This window comes from Aulonocara sp. 'chitande type north' Nkhata Bay, linkage group LG17 (assembly GCF_057382095.1).
Source record: "Aulonocara sp. 'chitande type north' Nkhata Bay isolate Kocher_YH1m ecotype deep benthic linkage group LG17, A_spYH_male_GT1.1, whole genome shotgun sequence".
NCBI classification, from domain to species: domain Eukaryota; kingdom Metazoa; phylum Chordata; class Actinopteri; order Cichliformes; family Cichlidae; genus Aulonocara; species Aulonocara sp. 'chitande type north' Nkhata Bay.
The window spans coordinates 9,889,139-9,913,990 of NC_141360.1; the positions used below are offsets into that span (position 1 = coordinate 9,889,139).

General features: G+C 39.9%; 1 protein-coding gene across 1 annotated transcript in view; it reads left to right on the forward strand.

Annotated features, from left to right (window-relative positions):
* Nucleotides 1-16,436, forward strand: part of LOC147309635 (contactin-associated protein-like 4) — a 108,544-nt gene extending 92,108 nt beyond the window's left edge. The window contains exons 18-24 of the mRNA XM_086268620.1: nt 245-484; nt 4,422-4,646; nt 7,875-8,008; nt 8,715-8,802; nt 14,054-14,269; nt 14,706-14,777; nt 15,570-16,436. Of these exons, the coding sequence (XP_086124746.1) occupies nt 245-484; nt 4,422-4,646; nt 7,875-8,008; nt 8,715-8,802; nt 14,054-14,269; nt 14,706-14,777; nt 15,570-15,766 (1,172 nt within the window). The 3' untranslated portion in view covers nt 15,767-16,436. The remainder of the gene's footprint in view (nt 1-244; nt 485-4,421; nt 4,647-7,874; nt 8,009-8,714; nt 8,803-14,053; nt 14,270-14,705; nt 14,778-15,569) is intronic.
* The last annotated feature ends 8,416 nt before the right edge of the window (nt 16,437-24,852 follow it).

Below are 24,852 nucleotides of genomic sequence, written 5' to 3' on the forward strand. Positions count from 1 at the left end.
TCCAACAGCGAGGACCAGTTTTAGGCTGTGTGACTGTGTCTGCCCTGCAGTGCAGACATGGTCTTGTGCCACAGTGGCAACTTATGGCTGTCAATCATAATTTACTGCTGAGAAGTATGAAAAACTATAGATCTGCAGTCTATAGGAACTAGTCTGTACTGCATAGAACTTACATTAAGAGGTTTGAGTCTGAGTAGGCAGAAAAAGAGCAATGGTGTATCAAGTGTTATTTCTTTCCTGGCAGGAGGCACTGCATCCAGACAGAAAGGCTTTTTGGGCTGTATCCGCTCTCTGCAGCTGAATGGCGTCACTCTGGACCTGGAGAAGAGAGCTAAGATCACGCCTGGAGTCCTACCTGGATGCCCAGGCCACTGCAGCAGCTATGGCTCGCTGTGCCAGAACGAGGGTCGCTGTGAGGAAAAAGCCAACGGTTTCTCCTGCGACTGTGGACAGTCGGCCTACACTGGAGCCTTCTGCCACAAAGGTACAGACACTCACACTGACAGTGGAGACTTTCTGCCACTGATTACACAGATCCATAGACTCAATTCATTGATGTTCTTTGTACAGACTGTTTATAAAAGACTTCTTGGCCTGAAAACCTAATGGCAAACCTGCCTTCTTTCATTTTTATTTGTATGTACGCCTGTGAGAAAATTGTGCTATGGACAGTGTTGGTCAAGTTACTTGAGAAAAGTAATAAGTAACTAATTACTGATTACTTCCCCCAAAAAGTAATCCCGTTACTTTACTGATTACTTATTTTCAAAAGTAATTAATTACTTAGTTACTTAGTTACTTTTTAAAAACACGATTTACAACCTGAATAGGTGATAAAGTGATAGATCCTTCAGCCCAATTCTGCTTTTTCTGCATAATCCATCATACAAAATGTAATCAAATGGAAAAGTCTCTTTTTAAAACTTGTTTTATTAGTTTTAATCTTTTAACTTTATGCATCAAGCAAAAATTAAATTATATGCAACATTCACTGACTGGAAGAAATTTGTTTAACATTTAAACCTATTTTCTGCACATTCCAGCACATAAAATAAAATATTTTTTGTGTTTACACTCAGTCTTTCAAATAAATGTCATTGTCATGAGACACTCTCGCAAGAAAATCACGGTTTTAGTACCGCAGTAACGCAGCGTGCTTACGGGAAAGTAACAGTAATCTAATTACTGTTTTTGGAATAGTAATCCCTTACTTTACTCGTTACTCAAAAAAAGTAATCGGATTACACACGTTACTGCCCATCTCTGGCTATGGATCACTTGATTTATGAGCTCAGTAAACACTGTATCACTTTATTGTCTTAATACCTTCTTTTAAGTCTTATAAAATACAGTATGATAATTATTTCATACATCATGGTATCCATTCGAGTCAAAAAAAGAAAAAGAAGAAGAGAGCAAGATCTCCTTTCGAGCTGGCCTACTTTTTGACTGATATAACACCACTGTAGCAGTGCGCAGTGACCGTCGCCGTCAAAGTCCTTGACAATTCAAGCTAGGATGTGCACATTCTCTGGCTCTGTGCCTTACTAAATATATTTTAAAAGCAAATGCAAGGCTTCCTTCTATATTTAACAGATTAAACAAAAGTATCAACGTGAACTTTATTCATAACTGCAGACCCAGAAATCTCAATATCCAGCAGCCTCCAGACAAGAACGACTAATATTTTAAGATCACAAGCTGCAGCAGCAAACACCTCAGGGAGCCATGGTCTGATATCATAATGAAATTGAAAGGAAATCTCTAGAGTTGAAATTGGCTCCCTCCATATTTTTGTCCCTACTATTGCCTTGACAATTTCATTTTTTTTGTGCATAAGAGATGAAAGACTAATTCAGCATAAAATTCATTATAGGTTTGTGTCTAAGAAAGGCAGAGTACACTTTTAGATGCTGGATCTTTCATGAGATAAGGAATGAAAAAGAAATATTAGGGTGGTATTTGATCGCTTGAAGATAGTTATTCTGAAACACAGTTTTGTATTTTACAACCCTGCATAATATTCCTGTAATATTGAGAGACCTAGAAAGTGTCTGGTTCAGATCACAGTAAGCTGATTCTGTTCTTTTGGATGTAGTGTTGTCCAACATTTCATCACCTGTCCAAGGGTCGTCTTCTGACTCTCATATGTTTCTCCCACTGAAACGCTACGTCCAGAAAAATAGAATCAGCATTCTGGGATGATTGATATCTTGATTAAGGCTTTAATGGTAACATTTTATAAGTGCAAGAAAATATGTTTAGACACTTTTTCTTTTCTCTTTCTCTGTAATAAATGAACATCTTAGTACTTTATACATTTATATATTCCTGATGCTTTCATCACATTTTATAGCACTTGTACCAACTTTTGAATGACTTTGAAAATCAAGAGTGATTTCCTTCTGTCTTAACAGCAGCTTATTATGTTTTTTTATGGCACTTTATTTTGACAGTTCAGTCTGTGCATCCTATAGAGCTGCTCTCCAAATAAAGGAAAAGAGATTTGCTGGCCAATTTCATATATCAGTCACAGGCATTACATTAGTGAAACTCTCAATGGAACAACATCTTCTTACGCTCACTGTTATAGTAAACATGGAAATAGAAGAAAGAAAGACGAAAAAAGTATAAAACTTTGAATTAAAAGTTTGATTTATGCTTTGTCATTCATACACATAATGTTACACCAGAAAAGATCAGGACCATGTGTTGTCTTGTTACACTATTCAGGTTAATGAGTTTGACCTTTCCTAAAAGCAGTAGGGTAAGGGCAGCTAATATTAGCCTACAATCTGCTATGGCAGCGATCAGGGCACGCAGTGGAGAAACACTATATGCAGTGGAAGAGCTAAATGAAAACACAAACTCTGGTATTGGTAATGCTACGTTGCAACTTCTACTAGAGGACACAAACACACTGTCACGGTGTACAAGGTGGACTCACGCGCTGGACTCCGGGGATTGATGCACACAGGAGAATTAATTAATGAACAATGTCCAATGAGTGTATATACAAAAGGTACAGGGCAGTGCTATCTCCAAAGGTGTGGGGCAAAAGGTGAGAGGGGCAGGGCTCCGGGGGAAATCCAGGTGAACACTCTTGCCTCTCTCCAAACAATCCAAACATGAATCCACTCAAACACTCGTCGCTCAGGGAACACCAGGGAAAACAGTCCAGAGGGTCTGACTCTGCACACAAAGAAACACACAACTACATGGAAAAACATTTGCTAGACGCTCGACTTTCACTGACGCGATTCTCACAACGATCCAGCGAAGAATAGCCGTTGCTTCTTGGCTTAAATGCCATCCACACTGATGAGGCACAGGTGTTTCCTCCTCCGAGGGCGCGGGCCAAGGGCGTGAAGCCATAATGAGTTCCGCCCTGGCGAGAGAGAGAGAGAACTAGAGAGATAGAGAGAGAAATCAGCTGATCAGCGACCAGCTGACCCTCCAGGCCGTGACACACACTGTCCATACATTTGGACTGCACTTAGTTGTTGTTATAGGGGGTAATTAAAGCATATCAGGTCTGACATGCCTGTTAGAGAGAAGGAGCAAACAAGAGAAACTAAATAAAAACTTTTGGAAATTTGATATTTTATTTAGTTTCTCAAGTTTTCCATAAAAAAAATAATAAAAAACTTCAAGAAGGGGAGTGGAATAGAGCAGGTTTTAATTTGTGTGAGGCAAAGCACTCAGTGACCTATCTTAACCGTATGGACCACCGAAGAGGCATTAATATACAATATTATGCAAACAATCTCAACCTGCATTTCTTTATATACTGCTCAAAACACAAACTTAAAGGAAGACTTAGGAAATACATCAAATCTTGGTGGGGGGCAAAAAAAATCATGCCGATATTAAACAATGCTTGCCTTGCTTGCCCTGATAAAATGCCACAGGTAAAGTATGTTTTGCTGTTTAAACTGCTGATTAACTCGCAAAGCAACTTGTTGAGTTATTCATCAAAAAGTACTTACCTCCTTTGTTGTTCTCTACTTTGCTTTGTCTGGACTGTGTAGATAGGCAGTTTGAGAAGATACTGCAGAATCAGGGAGATCACAGAGAAGACCTTAAGCCAGATATTAAATTACATTTTCAGATACTGCAAAACTCAAAATTTACTAAAGTATTCAACCAGATGCTCATTAACATTTAATCAAAGCCACACTGTTTCCCTAATCTCAACCATTTGCTGCTTCGCTTTATCATATGAAGCTCAAGACGTCAACTCTGAATTTTTGCATCCATTTCGTCCACCTGGAGTTTTAAAAAATATTTTCTACTTTCTTCAGTTGATGTGATGCTTATCATCAAAACAGAATTTGCAAAGAGCATTAGTTGAATTTAGTCTTTAAACCAGCACATTCAGCTCCGACAGTGACACTTCTCACTAACTTCTTAACTCCCAGAGGTTTCAGCCACCTTTAAGTCAACAACATCCATCACCTACATCCTGAAGGAGCCCTTTGAACTAAGCAGGAACAGCAGTGGCTTGCCTTCATCCATCTACTCAGATATCACACTAAGAGGAGAAAACATCTCTCTGAGCTTCAGTACCAATCAGAGTCCTGCTCTTCTGCTCTATGTCAGCTCGTTCTACAGAGAGTACCTGATCCTGCTCATCAACAAAAATGGTGAGGACTCTCAGATAGCATTTTCTCTTGGCTGTCTTTTGTTGATAAATGATTGCGTCTTTTTAATTCTGCAACCTATTTTCTCATCTCATTGTTCCTGCAATTTGTTGAATTAAGCCTCTCCTCTCTCCTTTGCTTTCTCCTCCCTCTCTGTCTGTCCTATGCTGCTTTTTTCCAACAGAGCCTGACTAGTCGGGTTGGGTTTGAAAAAAAATATCTGGTGCAGATATAATAAAATGATCATTTATTTTTGAGAGGGGGGTCTTTTTTAAATTATTTATTTTTATTTCTTTGTTTTGTTTGTCGTGGTTGTTTTGTCATTGTATTCAAAGTAAGTAAACTGGAATAATAGGAAATACCAATCAGATTCAAAACTCCAAAGGGGCTGATTAAAATATCTGGATTTATCGTCTAAGCTACTGAAAATATCCTTTTTTGTTATGAATAGAGTTGTTGTTGCTTTGTAGACACAATATTGAAGCTTTTTAATGACACAAAGAAAGCAAGTTTAAATTAGCTGATCAAGCCAATATCAAGTATCTGAACTCTTGCTGAAGTATCCAATTAAATCCCAGGGAGAGTTTTATTTTGATTGTGCCAAAGCACAAATCAAAGCAATTTCCTAAAGGCCCCTTCTACTGCACAGGAAAAGAATTTCCCAGCTGACTCATTCACTGAAATCCTGCTCCAGACACTGCTCCAGCTATAAGTCTTTTTATTATAAATATATGGCTTTATGATAAGGGAATTAATCACTAATAGCCCATACTGAAAAAAAGTCAAAATGAGAGAAATAGCATAGAGTATCAACTTATATGTGTAGTACTAAAGAAATATTATTTCTTATCATTTCTGTTCATCTTTTAAGCCTGCAAGAATCTCAGAACATTCAAATTATATCCACAGCCAAGGGATATAAATGTAACAGTGAAACATGATCAATTTTGTATCATGGAGTTTAATCTTAGATATAAAGATTGGCTCAGGGGGTTGGGAAGCACATCTGTAACCGGAAGGTCGCCGGTTCCATCCCTGGGCTCTCTGTCCTGGTCGTTGTGTCCTTGGGCAAGACACTTTACCCTACTGCCTACTGGTGTTGGCCAGAGGGGCCGATGGCGCGATATGGCAGCCTTGCTTCTGTCAGTCTGCCCCAGGGCAGCTGTGGCTACAACTGTAGCTGCCTCCACCAGTGTGTGAATGTGAGAGTGAATGAATAGTGGCATTGTAAAGCGCTTTGGGTGCCTTGAAAAGCGCTATATAAATCCAATCCATTATTATAAAGTGTTAATTCTTACAGTATTACGTGGTTTGTAGACGATCTATTAAAATATTCAGATATGTGGCTTGTTTTCTTCTTTGGTTTTATTAAACAATAGTTTCTTTCATCTACTACCCGAGCTAACCCGAGTTTTTGGCCTAATAACCCCAACCATATAGCAAGCAGGTCTGGCCCGGATCTGGTATCAAGCCGGCACTGCAGGCTGACTTCTGGCATGATACGTATGTCTTTCAGATATGGGCAAGGCCTGGCATAGATGGCACTGTCTATGTGATGGCATGACATTTCTGGTCAATTGTGGTTTGGTTTATGTGGCCCAGGCTCTTAGAAAACAGGTCTGGCCCAGATCTGGCATCAAGCTGGCACTTTTGACTGACCGGTGTCATGACAGGGTGTATGTCAACCAGATGTGGGCCATGTCTGGCAATGATGGTACTATTTATGTTCCTATTTTCCTATTTTACTTAGAAGACCCAAATGCCATGTTGCAATACTATACTTCTATGGTGGCCAACGTTTCAAATGCAGGTTTGACAGGTTTGTGAGTGTACACTTTATCCAAAACCTAGTGAGGGTTTACTTGCGTTTACTACTTGGTGGCTGTAGCTCAGGAGGTAGAGCAGGTCGTCTACTGATCAGAAGGTTAGTAGTTTGATCCCTGGTTCCTCCAGTCTGCATGTCAAGAGTATGCAGTTAGGAAGCACTCAGTTTAGAGAAAGTGGGTTAATGTGGCATGTTGTATAAAACACTTTGAGTAATCCGGGAGACTAGAAAAGCGCTATATAAGAGTCAGTCCATTCATTGTCAGAACAGAGTTTTGTCATGTTACCTTTGCATGTTCTGGCACATGTTGTTGTTACATGGCTTGATTAAGGTACACATTAGGCTGACATCTGGGGCCAGAGCGGAAATTGGTCTGGGCCAGCACAGGGCCAGCAGTGTGTCTGCAACTGGCCCGTGGCTGCACACAACTTACACATGGTCCACATACTGCAAAGAATGACGGCCCTTTGGTGGCCCAGATCAGGTTTGCCAGACGTAGTCCACACATGGGCCAGCGCAGGACCACCAGTGCGTCTGCAACTGGCCTTGTGCTGGCCCTCGTGTGGGCCACATCTGGCAAACCTGATCTGGGCCATCAAAGGGCCATCATGCTCTGCGGTATGTGGGCCATGTGTAAGCACATTGTGTGGGTCAGATCCGGGCCATACCAATTTTGCTATGTGGATAACATCCCATTAACCATATTGTGAATCAGGTGACTGTAGAACTCGACTCCCGCACGTCAACTTGTTTGTTTTCAAGTTTGAGAAAATTTGCAGTTGTATTGTCTGGTCAGATTATGAGTAGTTAGAGGAGGTGATGCAATGAGAGACCATCAATTTAGTCAGACATCTAACATTTATTATAGCAGTAGAATACAGTCAGATTTAGCTTCTGAGCTCACCACTTGCTGCATTTATAATAAGGGAAGTCATGAGAAAAAGATTTACAAGTGTGGGCGAGGTGCAGCACTGCCTGCTGTTTCAACCCTTCAACACGATACATAGTAGGAGGGACACTAGCATGTTAGGAGGAGGATTTTGCAGGGATAGGATATGAAGAGAGTGCGGCATGTTGTGCATGTCTGACACAGTGCAGTTAAACTAATTTACTTGAACTTTATCACAGGCTTTGCTCCATTTGTGCCAACTGCAACTGTAACTGCAGACATGTTGAGGCCAAAGATTACCATTTAAAGAATAATACGGATTCATATTTTGCATTATTCCATGAATAGATCTACTTTGTTGTTTGTGGTCTTTAGTAACATTATATTTAACACATATCTAACACAGTTCTTGTCATCGTTTGAGAACACTTTGACCAAATGACCACTTTTGACTTTCTGACTGTTTTATTCTGTATCCATTCGACTACAATTGTACTGTTGCTTTGTGTTTGTGAAGACGAGCTGGAACTGAGGTACAAGCTGCACAGCGGCAGAGATGTGGAGACGCTGAGAAGCAGAGTCATAAACGTGGCTGATGGGCGCCTGCACACAGTGATTGTTAGGAGACTGGCAGATATCGTCTCTGTGCAGGTGAATACAAACACACGGGAGATTTTTCTTACTCTCTCTTACCGGTTTCTGCTGCTTCTGCAGACATAAGCAAGCTGGGCTGTTACCACCAAATGGAATGACACACAGGTTTTTCTTCCCCCAGAACTCCACCAACATTTAAGTCTAAGAGCTAAAGAGTACATGGTTTAATTAATCTGCTGCTCACACTGCTTTAGCCGCTGGTGCTATAAGGAGTCTGCTGGCAGGCTCTGAGTGGAAGGGAAATATTGTGGGCTGATGCTTGCAGCTATTTCTTTAATTTAAAAACCAACCCTGACCACAAGGATGCTTTCGGAAGTAAAATAAAATATAATAAATGGCAGATTTCCTCTCTGTAGTCAAGCTATGACAACCACTCTGTTTTCTATCGCTCCACTTAAGTCTCAGCATTAGCAAATGTCTTATTGACAAATGAGACTAAAGCCCAAATGTCATTGTTTCCTAGCTTGTTTTTTTTAAATAGAGAGGATCTCTCTCAGACACGTTTACTACCTCAGTATTTTCCTGCTCAGCTGCTGTGAATTGCACAGTCACATTTCAGACTGCCTCTCATTAGAATATGCAGATCAGGCTCCAGGCTGAACATATAATCCTTACATGTTATGCTTTTTCCTTCACTGTGGCTCACATAGCCGTCGTCATTTAAACACTTGACATAAAAGTCTTTGCTTAATGTTGTTTTCAGATTGACCAGAACGCCAGAGAGGACTTGAACTTGACATCTGATGTGGAGTTCAACAGCATCAAATCACTCATACTGGGCAGAGTGGAGGGTGAGTGTGGCTATCTTAGGACATGCACCAGTACCGGCTCATTTGAATAACAGTACTGAGATGTTTGGCCTCATGTGGCAAAGTGGTGTTCTGGATCCTTGTGCTGTTCTCTGGTCATCATGTTGTCTGGAACAGAGGGAAAGCTGCTGCCCAAGCAACAGCTGTGACTCTGTGAAGCAAATCAAGCTAACATCCATATTCAGCTGGTCACTCTCTTGAAGAGATTAGAAAAGGACAGCACTCTGCGAAAGTCACTGCGATGTAGATGCATCTAAAAGTATGGTAGGTTAAGATAATTGTGTAAATGGCACTAGTGCAGAAGTTCAAAATATACCTGCATGTCTGTGCAGTTTTATCTGTGGTATCAGGGCGGTGAGTAACACAGTCTTTATATCTGTCTAGCTGAGCGAGGCTTCAGACAGCTGTAATCATAACAACTTCAGAAAAAGGTCCTTCACTTTGTATGGTAATGAGGGGAGAATGAAAAGAACAAATTACTTAGAAGATTGGAGTCAGCACCTTCAATTCAGCATAACAACCAAAAAAAATAATAAATCTAATCTGCTGTGGGTAGGGTCAAACTAAACCAGGAAGTCAGGAGGTGCCGTTCCCCCTATTCCTCTATGACAGAATGTTGTATTTCAGCATTGCTGCAGTAGTTGCACAGCTGATTTATCTGCAAGGAGTTCTCATTATGAAAGAAACACTTAAGTGAATTCCCTACGCTGTTTTTGAATAGCATCACTTGGGATTTTTCACTGCTGCTAGAACCTGTGGGCGTTAGAAAGGATTTTATATTGCTAAAATAGAAAATCACTGTTTCTCAAAATGTAGAGGTAGCACAGGGTAAAAGTGCTGCAACACCTCTTAACCTTTGAATTCAAGTGTTTTAAGTTCAAAAGCTACAGATGTAAAACATCAAGCTCCTAGTAATGCAGTGTCTTTACAAACATTTGTGGAAGGACTGGTTGTTATAAACAGCTCAATAAATCTGAGTGCTCTAATAATATGATGCCACCACCGAAACAAGTCAGTTTGTCAAAATTCTTCCCTCTACAATTAACTGTAAGTGCTGTTATTGCAAACTGGAAGCATTTAGAAATCATAGTAACTCAGCAATACAGTGGCAGACCATCTAAAGTAGCAGAACAGGGTCACCCCGTAAATAGTGCGTATTGCTGACTCAATAACTGCAGGGTCCAAACCTCCCCTGGCATTAACATCAGCACAAACAGTGTGCGCCAGGAGCTTCAGGGCATGGGTTTCCATTGCCAAACAGCTTCTTTAGGTGTAATGTGTAGAAGGCTCCGAAACAACCCAGTATCACAGAAAAATGTGTAAATGGCACGACATCCACCATCTCCATTCCACAGTTTGAATCTCCAAAGTATTAAATGGACATGCATGCAGGAATTGTATTGCTGCATGCAGAAGTTGCACACTAGCAGGGGTGAAAAAAATTTTAAAGCCAAGAGGCTGGTAGTGAACAAAAAACATATAAAGTGTATTCCAGGCTGCTTAGTCGCCAGAAAGCTAGGCGGCTAATGTGTGTAAGAATGTCTATTTAAACACTTTCCCTTGCTTCTGCATCCATGTCTATTTCATATCTATTTCATGCTTTGGACCGGCGTGTCTATTTTGCCATGATATCGAGTGGCCCAGTACTTTTATCCATTAGCCCTGGCCCTAAAGTACATGAGCCAAGGGATTAGCAACGCTTTCTGAAACCAGTTTTGACTCGTACATTTTTATTTTTTTTTTTGCAAGATCAGGCCTCTCATTTCACTATTCCCTTATATATCTACGTGTAGGGTTTTTTTTTTCGATATTTTTGATGAAATAAGACAATGAGTGGGAGAGGAGGATAAATGGGATGAACATAAAATACATTTGCTTTCTGTGTTGTGTTGTGAATAAAATGTGATTAAATTACATTTTGTTTTAATTGACAATTTGCACAGTGTCCAAATTTTATAAAGCAATTGGGGCTGAATTTTGTTTTTGTCAGGAAGCTACTGAACTCCTTCCTGTACTTGGTTCACAAGTAAGAAACAGATATAAATTGATGCTGTTGCTGTTTTTAGGTCCTCCTTGTTACGTTTTTAAAAAAAAAATTATTCTTGACCCAGTCTGTGTTAGTATGTAACCCCACTGCCCCCATGCTGAGCCAGAGGACTCGGGCAGTCATATCAGTATCAGAGAGGCAGCAAAATAGTTGATATACTGTCGCTCCCTGCCAGCCCTGTCATCCATCAGCCTAACTAATGGACCAAGAAAGAATGGAGAGATTCAGATGCTCACAGAAGGAGACAGAGACAGTGAAAGGAGGTGGAAGTAAAGTTTTTTTCAGTTCATATACTGTCAGGGTTTGGCTACATAAACACCTTTTGACTCTTTTTAGCATTTTGCACCCAAGGATTATTCATTGTGTAAGATTAGTATCAAAACTTTTGCCACATCAGCTGTAATTTTACTAATACATGTTGAGTTTGAGATGTTCAATTCCACATATTTTAATTTTTAATATATATTTTTATATATATTCTTTTTCTCACAAGAGGAGATGTTGTCTTCTTAATACATTAGGTGGTTAGACTTGTGAGCCTGCATGCTGTGTTAAAGAAATTAGTTTTCTTTCAAATACATCCATCATTCTACCACCACAGCTTTTCCTTTTATTTTTTTTCCTGTCCTCAGTCATACCTTGCTGACTCATGCATATATGCACATGACACAAGATACTTAAATCAAAGTCAATTTACGCTGAATTTAAAAACTCAACGCCTGATCAAATATGCAGCTGATAAACTGGCCTCTCCAACCAGGCCACTCTGCAGTGTCCCATTAATGTGGTGAAAAGTTGTTTCTCTCTGGTAATAACTTAGATGACTGCCAGTGATGTGCTGTGTAATCAAATTGCACTGCAGGAATAATTGTGGTTTGTACTGACATTTATAGCTGCTTAAGATTTTATTTAGCACCTGCTGCCACACATAGCGGGGATGTGACTGTATTAGAAAGTAAGACTCACTCCTTAAAGAGGTATGCACACGAGAAATAGGTACACTTTTTTTATGCTGGGCTGGACCCTGCTTTTGTCTTGAGAACTGTTCATATTGCCATGATAGCGTCTCACAGTTGCTGAAGATTGTTGACTACACATCCATGATGTGAATCTTTCATTACACTTAATCTTAAAGGTGGTCTATTGGATTAAGATCTGGTGACTGTGGAGGTCATTTGAGTGTAGTGAACTTACTGCCCAAGTTTAAGAAACCAGTTTGACGTGGTTTAAGCTTCGTGATATGTTGCATTATTATTTTGGAAGTAACCATTAAAAGGGCACACTGTGGTCACAAGGTTCAAGGTTCTTTATTATTTGTCACATGCATAGTTATACAAGTATAACACACAGTGAAATGTAGCCTGACACGCTCCTCGACATGTGCAAAAATTGGGGGGGTGTAGAGGAAGAACATTATATATATATATACACATATAGTATATACACTGGGTGAATGTGCAGTAGTAGCAGCAAGCAGGTGAATTCTGTACATTAATATGGATAGATATCTGACTATTTTACAGGATAGACAATATAAACATATTTAAAATTAAAGGAATTGAAATGTACATTGTGCCTTGGTTTAGTGTCTGGAAGAGTCCTGTCTCAGTCAATTATAGATGATGTGAGAGGGCGGGTGTGTGTGTTTAGGGCACGGATGGCTTGGGGATAGAAGCTCCTCTTGAGTCTCTCTGTCCTTGCCCGGAAGATGCGGAACCTTCTACCAGATTGCAGAAGTTGGAACAGTTTGTTGCCTGGATGGGACGGGTCCTTCAGTATCTGCGCTGCTCTAGTCCGGCATCTCCTGGTGTAGGTGTCCTGAAGCGGGGATGGAGACAGTTAGCAAAGGGATGGATGGAGACAGTTAGCAAAAGTACTCAGGTTTGCTGTGGTATTTAAATGATGCTCAGCTGCCCAAAAATGCTCAGCTGCCCAAAAATATGACACCATTACACCACCAGCAGTCTGAATTGTTGATGTAAGGCATGTCGTTTCATGTTGTTACTCCAAACTGTGACCCTACCATCTGAATGTTGCAGCAGAAATCGAGAATCACACCAGGCAATCTTCTATTGTCCAATTTTGGTGAGCCTGTGCAAATTGTAGCTTCTGTTTCCTGTTCTTAGGTGACTGGAGTGGCAGCTTGTGTGGTCTTCTGCTTTTGTAGCCAATTTGCTTCTAAGTTTGACCTGTTGTGCATTGACAGAGCTCTTCTGGATATCTTGCTTGTAACAAGTGGTTATTTGAGTTACTGTTGGCTTCCTGTCAGCTTGCAAGAGTCTAGCCATTCTCTTCTCACCTCTGAGGCATTTTCACTCCAGCAAACCACCGCTCACTGGATATGTTCCCTTTTTTTCAGGCCATTCTCTGTAAACCCCAGAAGTGTTACAAATCCCAATAATACCATCAGATCAGCAGAAATACTGAAATACTTAGACCAGCCTCGTCAGGCACCAAGAACCGTGCCACGTTCAAAGTCACTTAAATTGCCACTATTTTGTGCAGATGCAGCACGACAGACACAACATAATTTGTGTGGCTTTGATGCTGGATGCTATGATTTATGCCCCATCTCAAAAAACACAGTCGCAACCCGCCTTTTGATGCCATGTCAAAAAAGAGAAACATGCAGGATAAATGCTGAATGATCATTTAAGAAAAAACCAAACATGGAATTAAAACAAGCAGAAACAGACGAGGTGCTATTATTAAGAAAAGGAGTAAGGGTGTGTGAGTGGATGAGTGAACAGTGCTGAGGTCGAATTATCATGAGACTCAAAACCATGAAACATGTTGAAGAACAGCACTCAAAGGTGTGAGGAAGAGTGGGGTTTATATAGGAAACGCTGGGCTCAGGTGTCTCCAACTAGCCTGATCTGCTATCCTGCCCCACTCATACGCTATGCTGGAAGTAGAAAAGAAATAGAGCAGTGACAAAGGCAAGCAGACCATCACAGCCCTTTGACGTTTATTTTTTCTTTAAAGTTTGCTTCACTTTCCCAACCTTTTGATACTGTCATCATATTGCTGTTGATGTGTACGAATACTGTATAACTGTATAACTCTGTTAAAGCAATCAAAGACTTTGAACATAATGAGTGGTTGTTCATTGTCGTCAAAGTCGAGGTTTTATTTATCTGCCCCCTTTTCCCTCTCCTTGCTGTGTGTTTCTCCCTCTGGATTCAGAGCCTGATGGATTGGATGCCGAGATGGCCGAGCTGGCCTCGCTTGGGTTCACTGGCTGCCTGTCAGGTGTTCATTTTAACTCCATCAGTCCTCTGAAAGCTGCTCTGCTCCATCCTGACAGCCCTGTTATTGTCACCGGCCCATTGGTACAATCAAGCTGTGGTTCCTCTTCTCCAGCCAACACCTACGCAGCAGAAACAACACACTCCTTATCAGGTACAGGGAGCAAAGTCAGCCTCTGTATGCTCAGTTTATGTATATATTATTGGCCAGCCCTCTCCCATCCACCCACCTTCTCCTGGTGTGGGAATCTGTCTGGTACGCCTTTAATATTATTCTTATGGCTGTTCATTAGACTTTCTTATTGGCTCATTAACCATCCTCCTCGGTAAACAGACAGAGTGATGGCACAGCGGCAGATGAGATTAGTCAGACAACTGTAGTGAGGTCCTTTAAGGCTGTGCTGAGACTTTAAACAAGCACTCTCAGTACTGACTGATGGCTTTCTCAGTAACTCTACCTTCTGTCACTTTATTTCATATATATATGTATATATACATGTAGAGATATATAGAGATAGAGATAGATGCGTGTATGTTCTTGCCTTCTCATCTTTGCTCTATGTATTTTTATCCTCTGCCTCTGTTTGCAGGCCAGCCTGGTTCAGTGGATCCAGGTCAGCCTTTAGTCAACACCATCAGAAGTGACTCCGCTCTAATTGGAGGTAATGCTATTCTTCTCAGCAGGAATAAGAACAAATCAATAGATTATAAAAGTTGAATCAAAACCTTTGGGAAGATGCAGTTCTGTAGAACTGAACACCTTTTTTTGGTTATTCGTCAGTTTTTCTTGTGACTGTGTTTATGTGGGCTTTCTTTTGCATGTGTGACTCACTGCTGCTTCGTCGTATGTGTGCTTGAAGGCAGTCAGGAACTTTGTGAACTGCCAGGTCGTTCTCTCTGTCCTGCACCATGGTTATAGAAACCAAATTTCTCATTTGCGGGGCAGCTACGATGACAGGTTGTTGTGGACGGCAGACTTTAATCCATTACTTAAGTGCATCTAAACACACTGTTTGGCTGCAGCCTTGTTTGGCTAAAGATTAAACAAATGTGACAAAGTGAGTTTTAGAGGTGCTGGTGGGCACATTCTTCAACTCTGCAGAAAGCTGCTCTTACCTCCACCAAGGAGGTTTTGTTTTTGGTAACGCTTGCATGCATGGTGTCATTCTGTCTGTAAGCTTGAAAAGTTTCAAATAAATTGAATAAAACTTTGTCGGGGTGTAAAGTGGGGCCAACTTAACGATCCATTTAAATTTTCCTTACCCATGTTTAGGTATGTTTCCTATGTTTGTGTAATCAAAGTAAACATGTCATGCTACCCTTATGTGATTTTTAACATATGGTTAAAAATTAGAGAGCGATAATTTTTTTTCAGGTTTTTTAGCACAATTACACAACATCTGAAACAATTCAACAATTATTTTTCTTTCTTTTTACCTTTCTGTTGTTTTTAGGGGTGATTGCTGTTGTGATTTTTGTCACCCTATCCGCATTGGCAGTGATGGCCAGATTCATATGCAGCAGGAAAGAAACATATCGGAACCAGGAAGTGAAAGCAGCTCAACCTGAAGACAGCAACGAGTTCCCCTTCAGCGGCCAGCCGGATTCTCCGAGCGCTCCCAGTGAAAACCAGAAGGAGTATTTTATTTAGCAGGACTGCTAAATAACCGCTCACTGACCTGGCCCTGTACAGATCAGGAGGACTTACTCTCAGTGCTTTATAAAATACCACTGAGCTTTTTTCTTTGTTACCTTTTTTTTTTTGTAAATGTTGTATAATTTGCTAGAAACACTGGCAAATGTGTTGGACTCCATTTCCCTGGAAGTAATCGATGGTGTCACTTTGATGTACATAATATTTAATGATGCACAATAAATGGTGATTTGTGTGCTTATTATCCAAATTCTCTGCCATTGTGAAATGCTACAATTAATTTATTAAAAAGAAAAACAAAGGTAATGGCACATTTATGCTTGATTTTTAAAGAAAAAAGAAACACTTTTCTACGAGGATGATGACTTTTATGTAAAAAATCGAGATGTCAGAGCCATAGGATGTTTTAAAAGATGGGAAGATGGACTTTACTGACAGGAGGATTGATATGCGTGGTTAACATGTGAAACCTCAGCCAAAGCACAGTGCAAGAATCAAAAAAAATCCATCTGTTTTAACTTAACATAACTTCAACACCTGCTGTATATATAAATAATAAACTGTCAGTCAGTCCAAAGCTTTACGTCAACCCTTTGTCACCGAGTTGGTCGGAAAGCTTTTATGCTACTCTGTGTACTTTTTCATGAACAAAATAAAAGCTTTACAATGAGACCAAGGTTTGGGTTTTTTTTAAAGTTGCCTACCTGTACCTCCTGCAGTGAGCAGCCAGCCCGAGAACTCAAGGCGACACGGACCATAAAACACCATCTCCCTGCTTTCACTCTGCAGACATTTCATCTGTTTTTGCCGTTTCCTCTGTCTTTGCCTGATAGGTGTCCTGAGGACATAACCACACTAGAACATTCTTACCACACCCGAGCATGTTTGACCCCAAACTCCAGTTTGTTTGACTAGTGAGACTGCTGTGTTCCCTCCAAAAATCACCCAAATAATCCACAAAGTTAAAGCTTTAATGCTCCATTCACTTCGGGATAAAGGAAAGGAAGCACGGGTACAAAATATGGGGAATATGAGAGGAAAAATGAAGAATACTCACTCTGAAAGTTAAGCGCAGTGTGATGCAGGCTAGCAGTGGGTGGGGTGTAGGACAAATGTACGAGGCAGCCGAGCCTGGCAGCGCCCCAGCCTGTAGATAAAAACATGTTCAAGTTTTGTGACATCTGGTGTACATTCATCGGCCCTTTTATGTTTACCCAGTGGTCCTTTTACAAACTTGTCTATTGCTGCAGAGCTATGCATCATCTCATCTTAGCCTTGCTGCAGGTGCACCCCAGTTTGAGAAAGGATCCCTTAAGGATAATCAGAAAAAGAATTAGGATGAACTCAAGGAGACGGCTGTGTAGAAATGATGCAATGAAAGCCAACCAACTCAGTATTGATGCTTGTTACATATATATTTCACTCTTTATGCAAAACTCTGAATCATTGGAGGTTTTTTGACCAAAGAAGTGAAAAAGTAGTGCTTTTTTTTTTCCTTAATGGTTTCATGCATCACAATGTGAAGTCATTACTGCAGAATTTAGCTATTTGTTCTTTTTTGCTCATTTCTCTCAAAAGCTGTCATTGCCATTCAAATAAATGTCTTTGTTGATGCTCTTTAGCACAGAACATCCACGCAAATGCGATGATACATTTTTCATGAAAATGGTTACTTGCTCTTCTACACATCAGCTGACTGCTGACAATGTAGCTGAGAAACCACAAAGTGCTCCAAATGCAAACTTTATGCTTAGAAAATCAAAGGAAAGCAACAGCAAAGCGATGCCCAATGAGTGGAGAGGTAAACAGGGGAACGGTATGGATCATGTCTGCAAAAAATAACTTAAAAAGAAAGTAATTTTTGTGGTTTCACACAGCTCCCATCAGAGGACTACTATGAATAAGTCTTCTACACAAAACAGCAGTCGTCTGCATTTTGATTGATGAAACAAAATGAAAGTGTATAAAGTGAATCCCAAGAAAAGGAGAAATGTTCTCCTGCAAAGTACCCGTTCTCAGTACGTCTAGATCTGCTGCATAGCCGAGTCTCTGCTCCTTCAGCCTGCAGTCAGTCTCTTAAAAGCAAATGTTTTTCTTTAACAACATACCAATAATAAATCTAAAAGACACACAAAAAATGCTGTACTTCTTTTACAGTTTTCTTGTTCATGGAGAAAAGTGTGATTAATTCACTGCAGACTGTAGACAGTGGAACATTTATAAATGCCGAACAGTCATAGCAACATCATTTATATGCATAAGTTAATCTATTCAGTCTGTACTAACCTTTATAGCTGCAGCTACTTTTTCGCTTCAGTTCAGTTCAGTTTTATTTATTTGGCACCAAATCACAACAACAGTTGCCTCAAGGTACATTATGTTTTAAGGGAAAGCTCATATAATAATAAAGAGAAAACCCCAACAATCAGACGACTCGCCATGAGCAGGCACGTGGAAACAGCAGGAAAGAAAAACTTCCTTTTCAGAGGAAGAAACCTCCAACAGAACCAGGCTCAGGGAGTGGAGGCCATTTGCTGTGACTCACAGACAGGACAACAGGGAGCAAGAGAAAGTTATAGTTGACTATTAATTATTAAAATCCAAATAGGTGTATAAAAATGAAAAGAGGCGAGCTCCCATCAGCCTAGGCCTATCGCAGCGTAGCTAAGGGAGGAGTCAGGGTCACCTGATCCAGGAAAGTTTTAAGCCTAATCTAAAAAGTAGAGAGGGTGTCAAACTGGGAGCTGGTTCCACAAAAGAGGGGCCTGAAGTTGCAAGGCTCTGCCTCCCACTCAACATGTGTTGTGTGGTGCTACTATGAGGTCTTAAAAATGTGATGGGTCTGATTATTCACTAAGTATTTGAAAGAAAGGTTTTTTGAAAGCTGGAATATGCTTCCTGAACCCTCAAAACCTTGGGCAAACACACTCATAAAATGAGTAAGGTATTTACATCCACAAGGTATCCCATAATTTTATAATACTCTGCATCTCTTAATGACATCAGTAGAGGTGTTTCCCTGCTCTGGATTATGGGAATAGACAGATTAATGTTTTAACACAAATCACCTGTCAATCACACACCAGCACCGATGTGATGAGACCTGAAACAGAAAAAAAGAACCTGTAACCAGGGTGATGCAACAATGTTGTTGAATGACTGTATTTGACATTAATATCCAGAATGGCTTTAGAATACCAATGGCAGAAAGCAAAGGATAAAAGCACAATAGGACTCATTTAAAGAGAAACTTCACCTTGTCATCGACTTGTTTTTTTTTGTTGTTGTTGTTGTTTTTAAAAGAGCCAGTTATTAATGTAAACCAAAAGCAAGAAAAACTCAGTATCTATGTTGCTTTGTGTAAATCATGACCCTGTAAGTAGTTTCTCGTAGGAACTAATTTGTCTGCCGTATTAGACTGGCCAGCCTTATCACTGTGCAGAAGGAAACTGTGTTTACCTGTGACAGGATGTATGGATTTTATGTTGTTCCAACTGAGATTCAAACACACAAAAAATGCTTGAAAAATGTTCCTACTGTTGTTATCCTGAATTCCTATTTGTCCTCACAGAGAGAAATGGCAACTATTCAATGAAACTATATAGCTTGCATGTCCTGTAACAGCTGCTAGTTTGGGGTTCTGCTGTCAGAAGCAGCCCAGGTGATTCAGACATCTGAGTGAGACCTTGGCTGAGAGCTTTAGTCTCTGGTGGTTAAAGAGGTTAAAGGGTAATAAATTTCCTCCTGGGACCAACTGGGGAAATTACACAATATGGGTTCTGCTAACCGTCCTTTTAAGTGGCGTAACTGCTTTTTAACGACTTCCTCTCCATCCCTCTGAGTGCTTGTTTAGTCTCTGTCCCCCAGTCATATAGAAGAGATGCAAAGCTTTTTATCTGCTTTTGTGTCTGCTGTTGGAACAAAGCCATTGCTGTTTGGATGGGTGGTTAAAGACACTTTTATGTGTTTCTTTTTGAACCAGAATCTTGCTGATTTTTACAGATCAGCTCTACTTTGGCTGATCTTTGTGTTGAATGTCCTTTTAATCATCACTTACGACCTTAAAGCAAACTTTTACATTGTATATAGGATTGTTTTTATGTTCAAATCTGGTTGAATGAAAAAAAAATTGTTGCTGTGCAGGAAATGCAGTGGAAAAACAGTGTTTAGAGGCAGCTGAGGTCTTTTGTTTCCCTGTTAAATGAAGCTGAAACACAGCAGCACTTTGCATCTCTGGAGCAAATTAAATTAACATAAATTTACATCATGTATTGTAGTTCCTAAACTTTTAAGGCAAGGTTTTCTTTATGCTCTATGTGACATTATTGATGGGTATTAATATGCTTCCATCAGCCTAAACACAGATAAACATCAAAGCTGACTAAACGGAAGCGTGTTTTATAATCGCCAAATTCCTTCCAAATTACAACATTTGGAGAGCGAAGAGAAGTTACTTCTTGGTCCAAACTTTCACGACAGGAATGAATTCATCTTGTTTAAGGCTGCAAGTTCTGGAAAGATGACTCACATCGCTAACAGAAGTTTCGGAAACAAATGAACTTCTAAGCAAAGTCAGCTCTGCTACAGCATTTTGAAGATTTTGACAAGGGAATACGCTCCTTTCAGCTGCTGTGTTGACACAAGGTGTTGCTATAGCAGGTATAGAAGTGTTTTACACCAGATGCTCTTCCTTGTCTACATCTGGCATTGAACCAGCAACCTTTCATTGCCTAAGCAATTGTGACAGAAGTACAAAAAAACAAAACAAAACACAGCAATAATACAATCATCCAACCCGGAATCTCAGTTTCTTCATTGAAACACATGGATTAGCTCATTATTACTTGTTGTAAGATACACATTTTTCCAAACTGTGTTTTATGAGTGCAAATGGCTTCAGTCTCTATATTCATTCATTACAACAAGATTGCATCAAATTTTGAATTTTGTGTGTTTCTCAGTCCATATCACAGATAGGTAAATTTGAACTTCTGGTATCCACCATAATCACAATAAATGGCGCAGGCATTCCCAGTGCTAAGTGGAATTTTCAAGTATCTGTACTCTGTTTGAGTCTGTTTTTTTTTTTTCTTTTTTGAGAACTTTTTACTTTTACGCTCTAAATTTTAAACAAATATCTGTACTTTCTACTCCTTACGTTTTCAAAAAAGGCTTGTGACATTATGTGGTTTTTTTATGTTATGAATTGTGCTGCAAAACAAACCGAGGTAGACTTACTGATATTTAAAGGCTGCATGAAAATCCTCTGCAGGTTAGTTTGCTGTAATGTGAAGGGTTTAAAGTAAAGAAGCATTTGTGCACACTGACTGTGGTTTCATGTCAGAGTTAGGTTAGCAGAAGCTGATAATGCTGAGATTCATCCACTGAATTCCACCTTCACACCAACTTTATACCGTCTAATATAATAACAGTATAAACAGTGTACTGTCAGTGTAGAGGACGGAAATGAGGCAGGACATCTTATGAAACATCTTGTTAAATTCAGATGTGTAAATCCACAAAGAGCAGTAAACCTCAGAACAGCAGTAGCCCAGATCAGCCGATCACAGCCTGCATATAAAGAAAATCTACTGAAGCTCTCTATAGAAATTAGTGCGAGTTGTGAGTCTTTTCCGTACTCTGAACCACTACAACTGATTTTACAATTCCATACCTGCTCACCTGTTTTCTGTGTTAAAGGCAAAGACACCCTCCACAATGCAGACATCATGTTCCTTCTTTTTCTCTGCTCAAGATTTATATGTTTACTTGAAAATTATGTAAGAATGCAGTCCCCTGAATAAACACTGGATTCTCTGTTCAAACTGTCATCTCAGGCCTCATGAGGTGATGTCGCATGTTTTGATTGGGTGACTTGTTTACCCAGTGGGAGTAACCGGCAACTTCTTGGGCAGTGGACAGAAAAACAAAAACCTGAGCTGTAGTCCCCGCTTATTTTTCTTTTTGTTTTTCTAACTCTCTGAAGACAAAGAAACATAAAACAAATTAAGCATAATGTTCTCAGAAATCATTGATATAATTTCTGAGAAAAATCAACAGTTTATTATTTTTTCATTCAGTAACAATGAAATTATTTTACTGTGGATTGAATGCTAATAACGAACAAATAATATATCTGCTGCTGGGAGACTCTTCATTTGATAATCACTGTATAAATGAAACCTGTCTCCACGTCTACTTGACATTCTTTGGATTACTACTTAATATCTAAAAAGTGGGACTCCGTGTGTTTCATGTATGTTATTGCCCACTTTTGTTTCTGTCTGCATGCCTGTCAGATTATTTCACACTCCCATGGAGCATCCTCTGTAACTGCTGGCATTTTTGAATAATCATTTTGTTTCAGTATCACTCCATGCTCACATGACTCTAAATTACCCAAATACCATTAGGATTTCCGCTCATCTCTAATGTAACATGTGGACTAAATTTAATTTAACACACTGCTCACTCAAAGTTGGTGTCAAGTGTTATGAATAAACGTGCTCTCACCTGAATGAAGAGAGTTGATTAATGCGTTCCTGTGAAACAGCAGCAATCAGTGGTAAGAGAAGAGGCGGGTGGAGAGAAAGAGCGTTGACTCTCTGCTGCTGTTTCCTGCTGCACTTTGGAGATCTGATGGATAATTACCAGCAGCCTTCTCCCTGATTAGTGATCTGATGAGACTGCAGCACTACAGGCAGAAAACACATCGCCACCCGCCTGATTATATACGACATCGCAGACCTCTGTTGTCACTTTGTATCCATCATAATTGTTCTGGAAAATTGATCTGGAATTGCAGCGTGGCTTCTATGGTGTCAAAACACTGTCAAGTTTAGAAACATGATTAAGCAAGTGAATCTAACATGAGCAACAAACAAAGAGCACACAGGTAGATATGTGAACTCTGTGGTGCTATTTCAGCCATTTCTAGCAGTTTAGTTGCAGCATAAGGTAATGCAGGTGACATTAGCCCAATATCCCCATTTTTCCACTGTTTTGCAGGATAAGGCTGGTGGTATTATATCATTTTCTTGTCACAATCCCCATAAAACAAACATTTAATTGCTTCCAATACAACACATGTATGATGTATAACCAAGGTGTGCAGTTAACTAGCTTATTTGTGTGCGATAGATTTCCATTGTTGTGCAATATTAAAATCACATGCAGTATCATACCATAGCACTACCATAAATGTGCACATTGCAGTATGCTTTATGCCCATCCCATGTACACTGTAGTAAACACAAAGTAAAGGGTGAACATGGAAATATTTACAGTCTGTTGATAGATTCATGTCTATTTTATTTATAGGCAATAGCAGTGCTATAGGCTCCAAAGTGCTTTAGAGACAGACACATTTGCGCTCCACTACCATTCTGGATCTTAGTTGGTTCCTCTCCCCTACATAAGCTACATATTTACTTTTTTATTAGATCAATATGAAAATTTGGGGGTCATTAAGCATCTGGGAGGAAGTTGGAATACCAAGAGAGAACCTGAAGTGACATGGAGAGGACCTGCAAACTCCACACAGTTAAACACAGTTACAAAAGTATTATATTTGCCTGACCTGAACTACACATTATTTCCCTAACCAAAAACTTTTTATATACCCTGTGCAAATATCACACATACATTAAAATTTTTTGCAAAAATTTAAAAGAATCAAGTTATTAAAGGATCGTTTAAAAAAATCTGGTTTCACAGAAGTATAAATGACTACTACCTCTTACCATGTAAAGCTTTTTCTCCATTGTCTTAGGCTATGTTCACACTGCAGGCAAAAACGCATCAAATCCAATTTTTTTGACCCTATGCGACCCATATCCGATCATGCTATGACAGTGTGAACGGCGCAAATCCGTTATTTTCAAATCCGACAGGGGTCACTTTTGTATGTGGTACTGAATCCGATACATATCCGATGTTTTAGAAAGCGACTGCTGTTTGAACGGTCATGTCTCATTAAATCCGTCTTTTACGTCACTGACACAAGACAGACGCCCGAGAAGACATCGCCCGAGAAGACATCGTGAACGCTTCCTGGCCATCCAGTGTAGATGTCAGTGAAACTGTTGGGAAGACAACGTTGGAGAAACGTGAACATTTTATTTGTACTGTATAATCTGCAGATTCTGACAGAAATCTGCAGCTATCCTTTGAAGCACCGCTCCTCTCTAAAACAGCAATAAGGATCATTATTAGGTTATTTACATTATTATGTAAATAACAAAATAACTTAAAACAAAAACTGGGAAACGTAAAGTCCGAAGTCTTTATATTAAGGGCCATCAGTCAAACAATACTGTTTGCTCTGGGTCTAAACAGAGCGCGTTGTGTGTGACGTCTTCTTTTGCGCATGCGGGCCGCTTTGAGCGTTCACACTAGAGCGCGTTTGCTGTCGCATTTTATTTGTAGTGCGAACGAGCAGAAAAAAAAATCGGATTTGATCAAAAAATCGGAATTGAGCATCAAGACCTGCAGTGTGAACGTAGCCTTAGTTACCAGGGTGACCAGACCTACCTCAGAAAGGTCACAAATCTTACATTAACAGCAAATGATCATTAACATTAAGGAGGCATTAACCTCCTTAAAAATCAACCACTATGGTTATTTTTCATTGATGTCCTACTGCTAAATTATTCATCTTTAGACAAGTCCAACCAACCAGTTCTCTCAGGTGTTAACCAAACAGTGACAGGAAAAAAGTAGTATAAAATAATAATAACGGTGTACAGGACACCACCACTATATCCTTTTGTCAAGTGAAAGCTGCGTGAAGGCGGGATAGGACTCAAAACAGCTTTATTCCTGAAAAGGACCAAAAAACTAAACTGAAAAAATACAAAAAAATAAACAGGCTCGCAGACAGAACACAGAGTACAGAATCACAGAGGTCATGACACAGACAAAGGAAAACACAGGGGTTAAATACACAGAAGGAGCAATCAGGAAATGGAAGACAGGAGGGAAACACAGCTGGGACAAATCAGGCCTAATGAGACAAGGGAAGTAAAACCAGAAACACTGACATGAGACAGTGTTTCAAAGTAAAAGAGGAAACATAACAGACA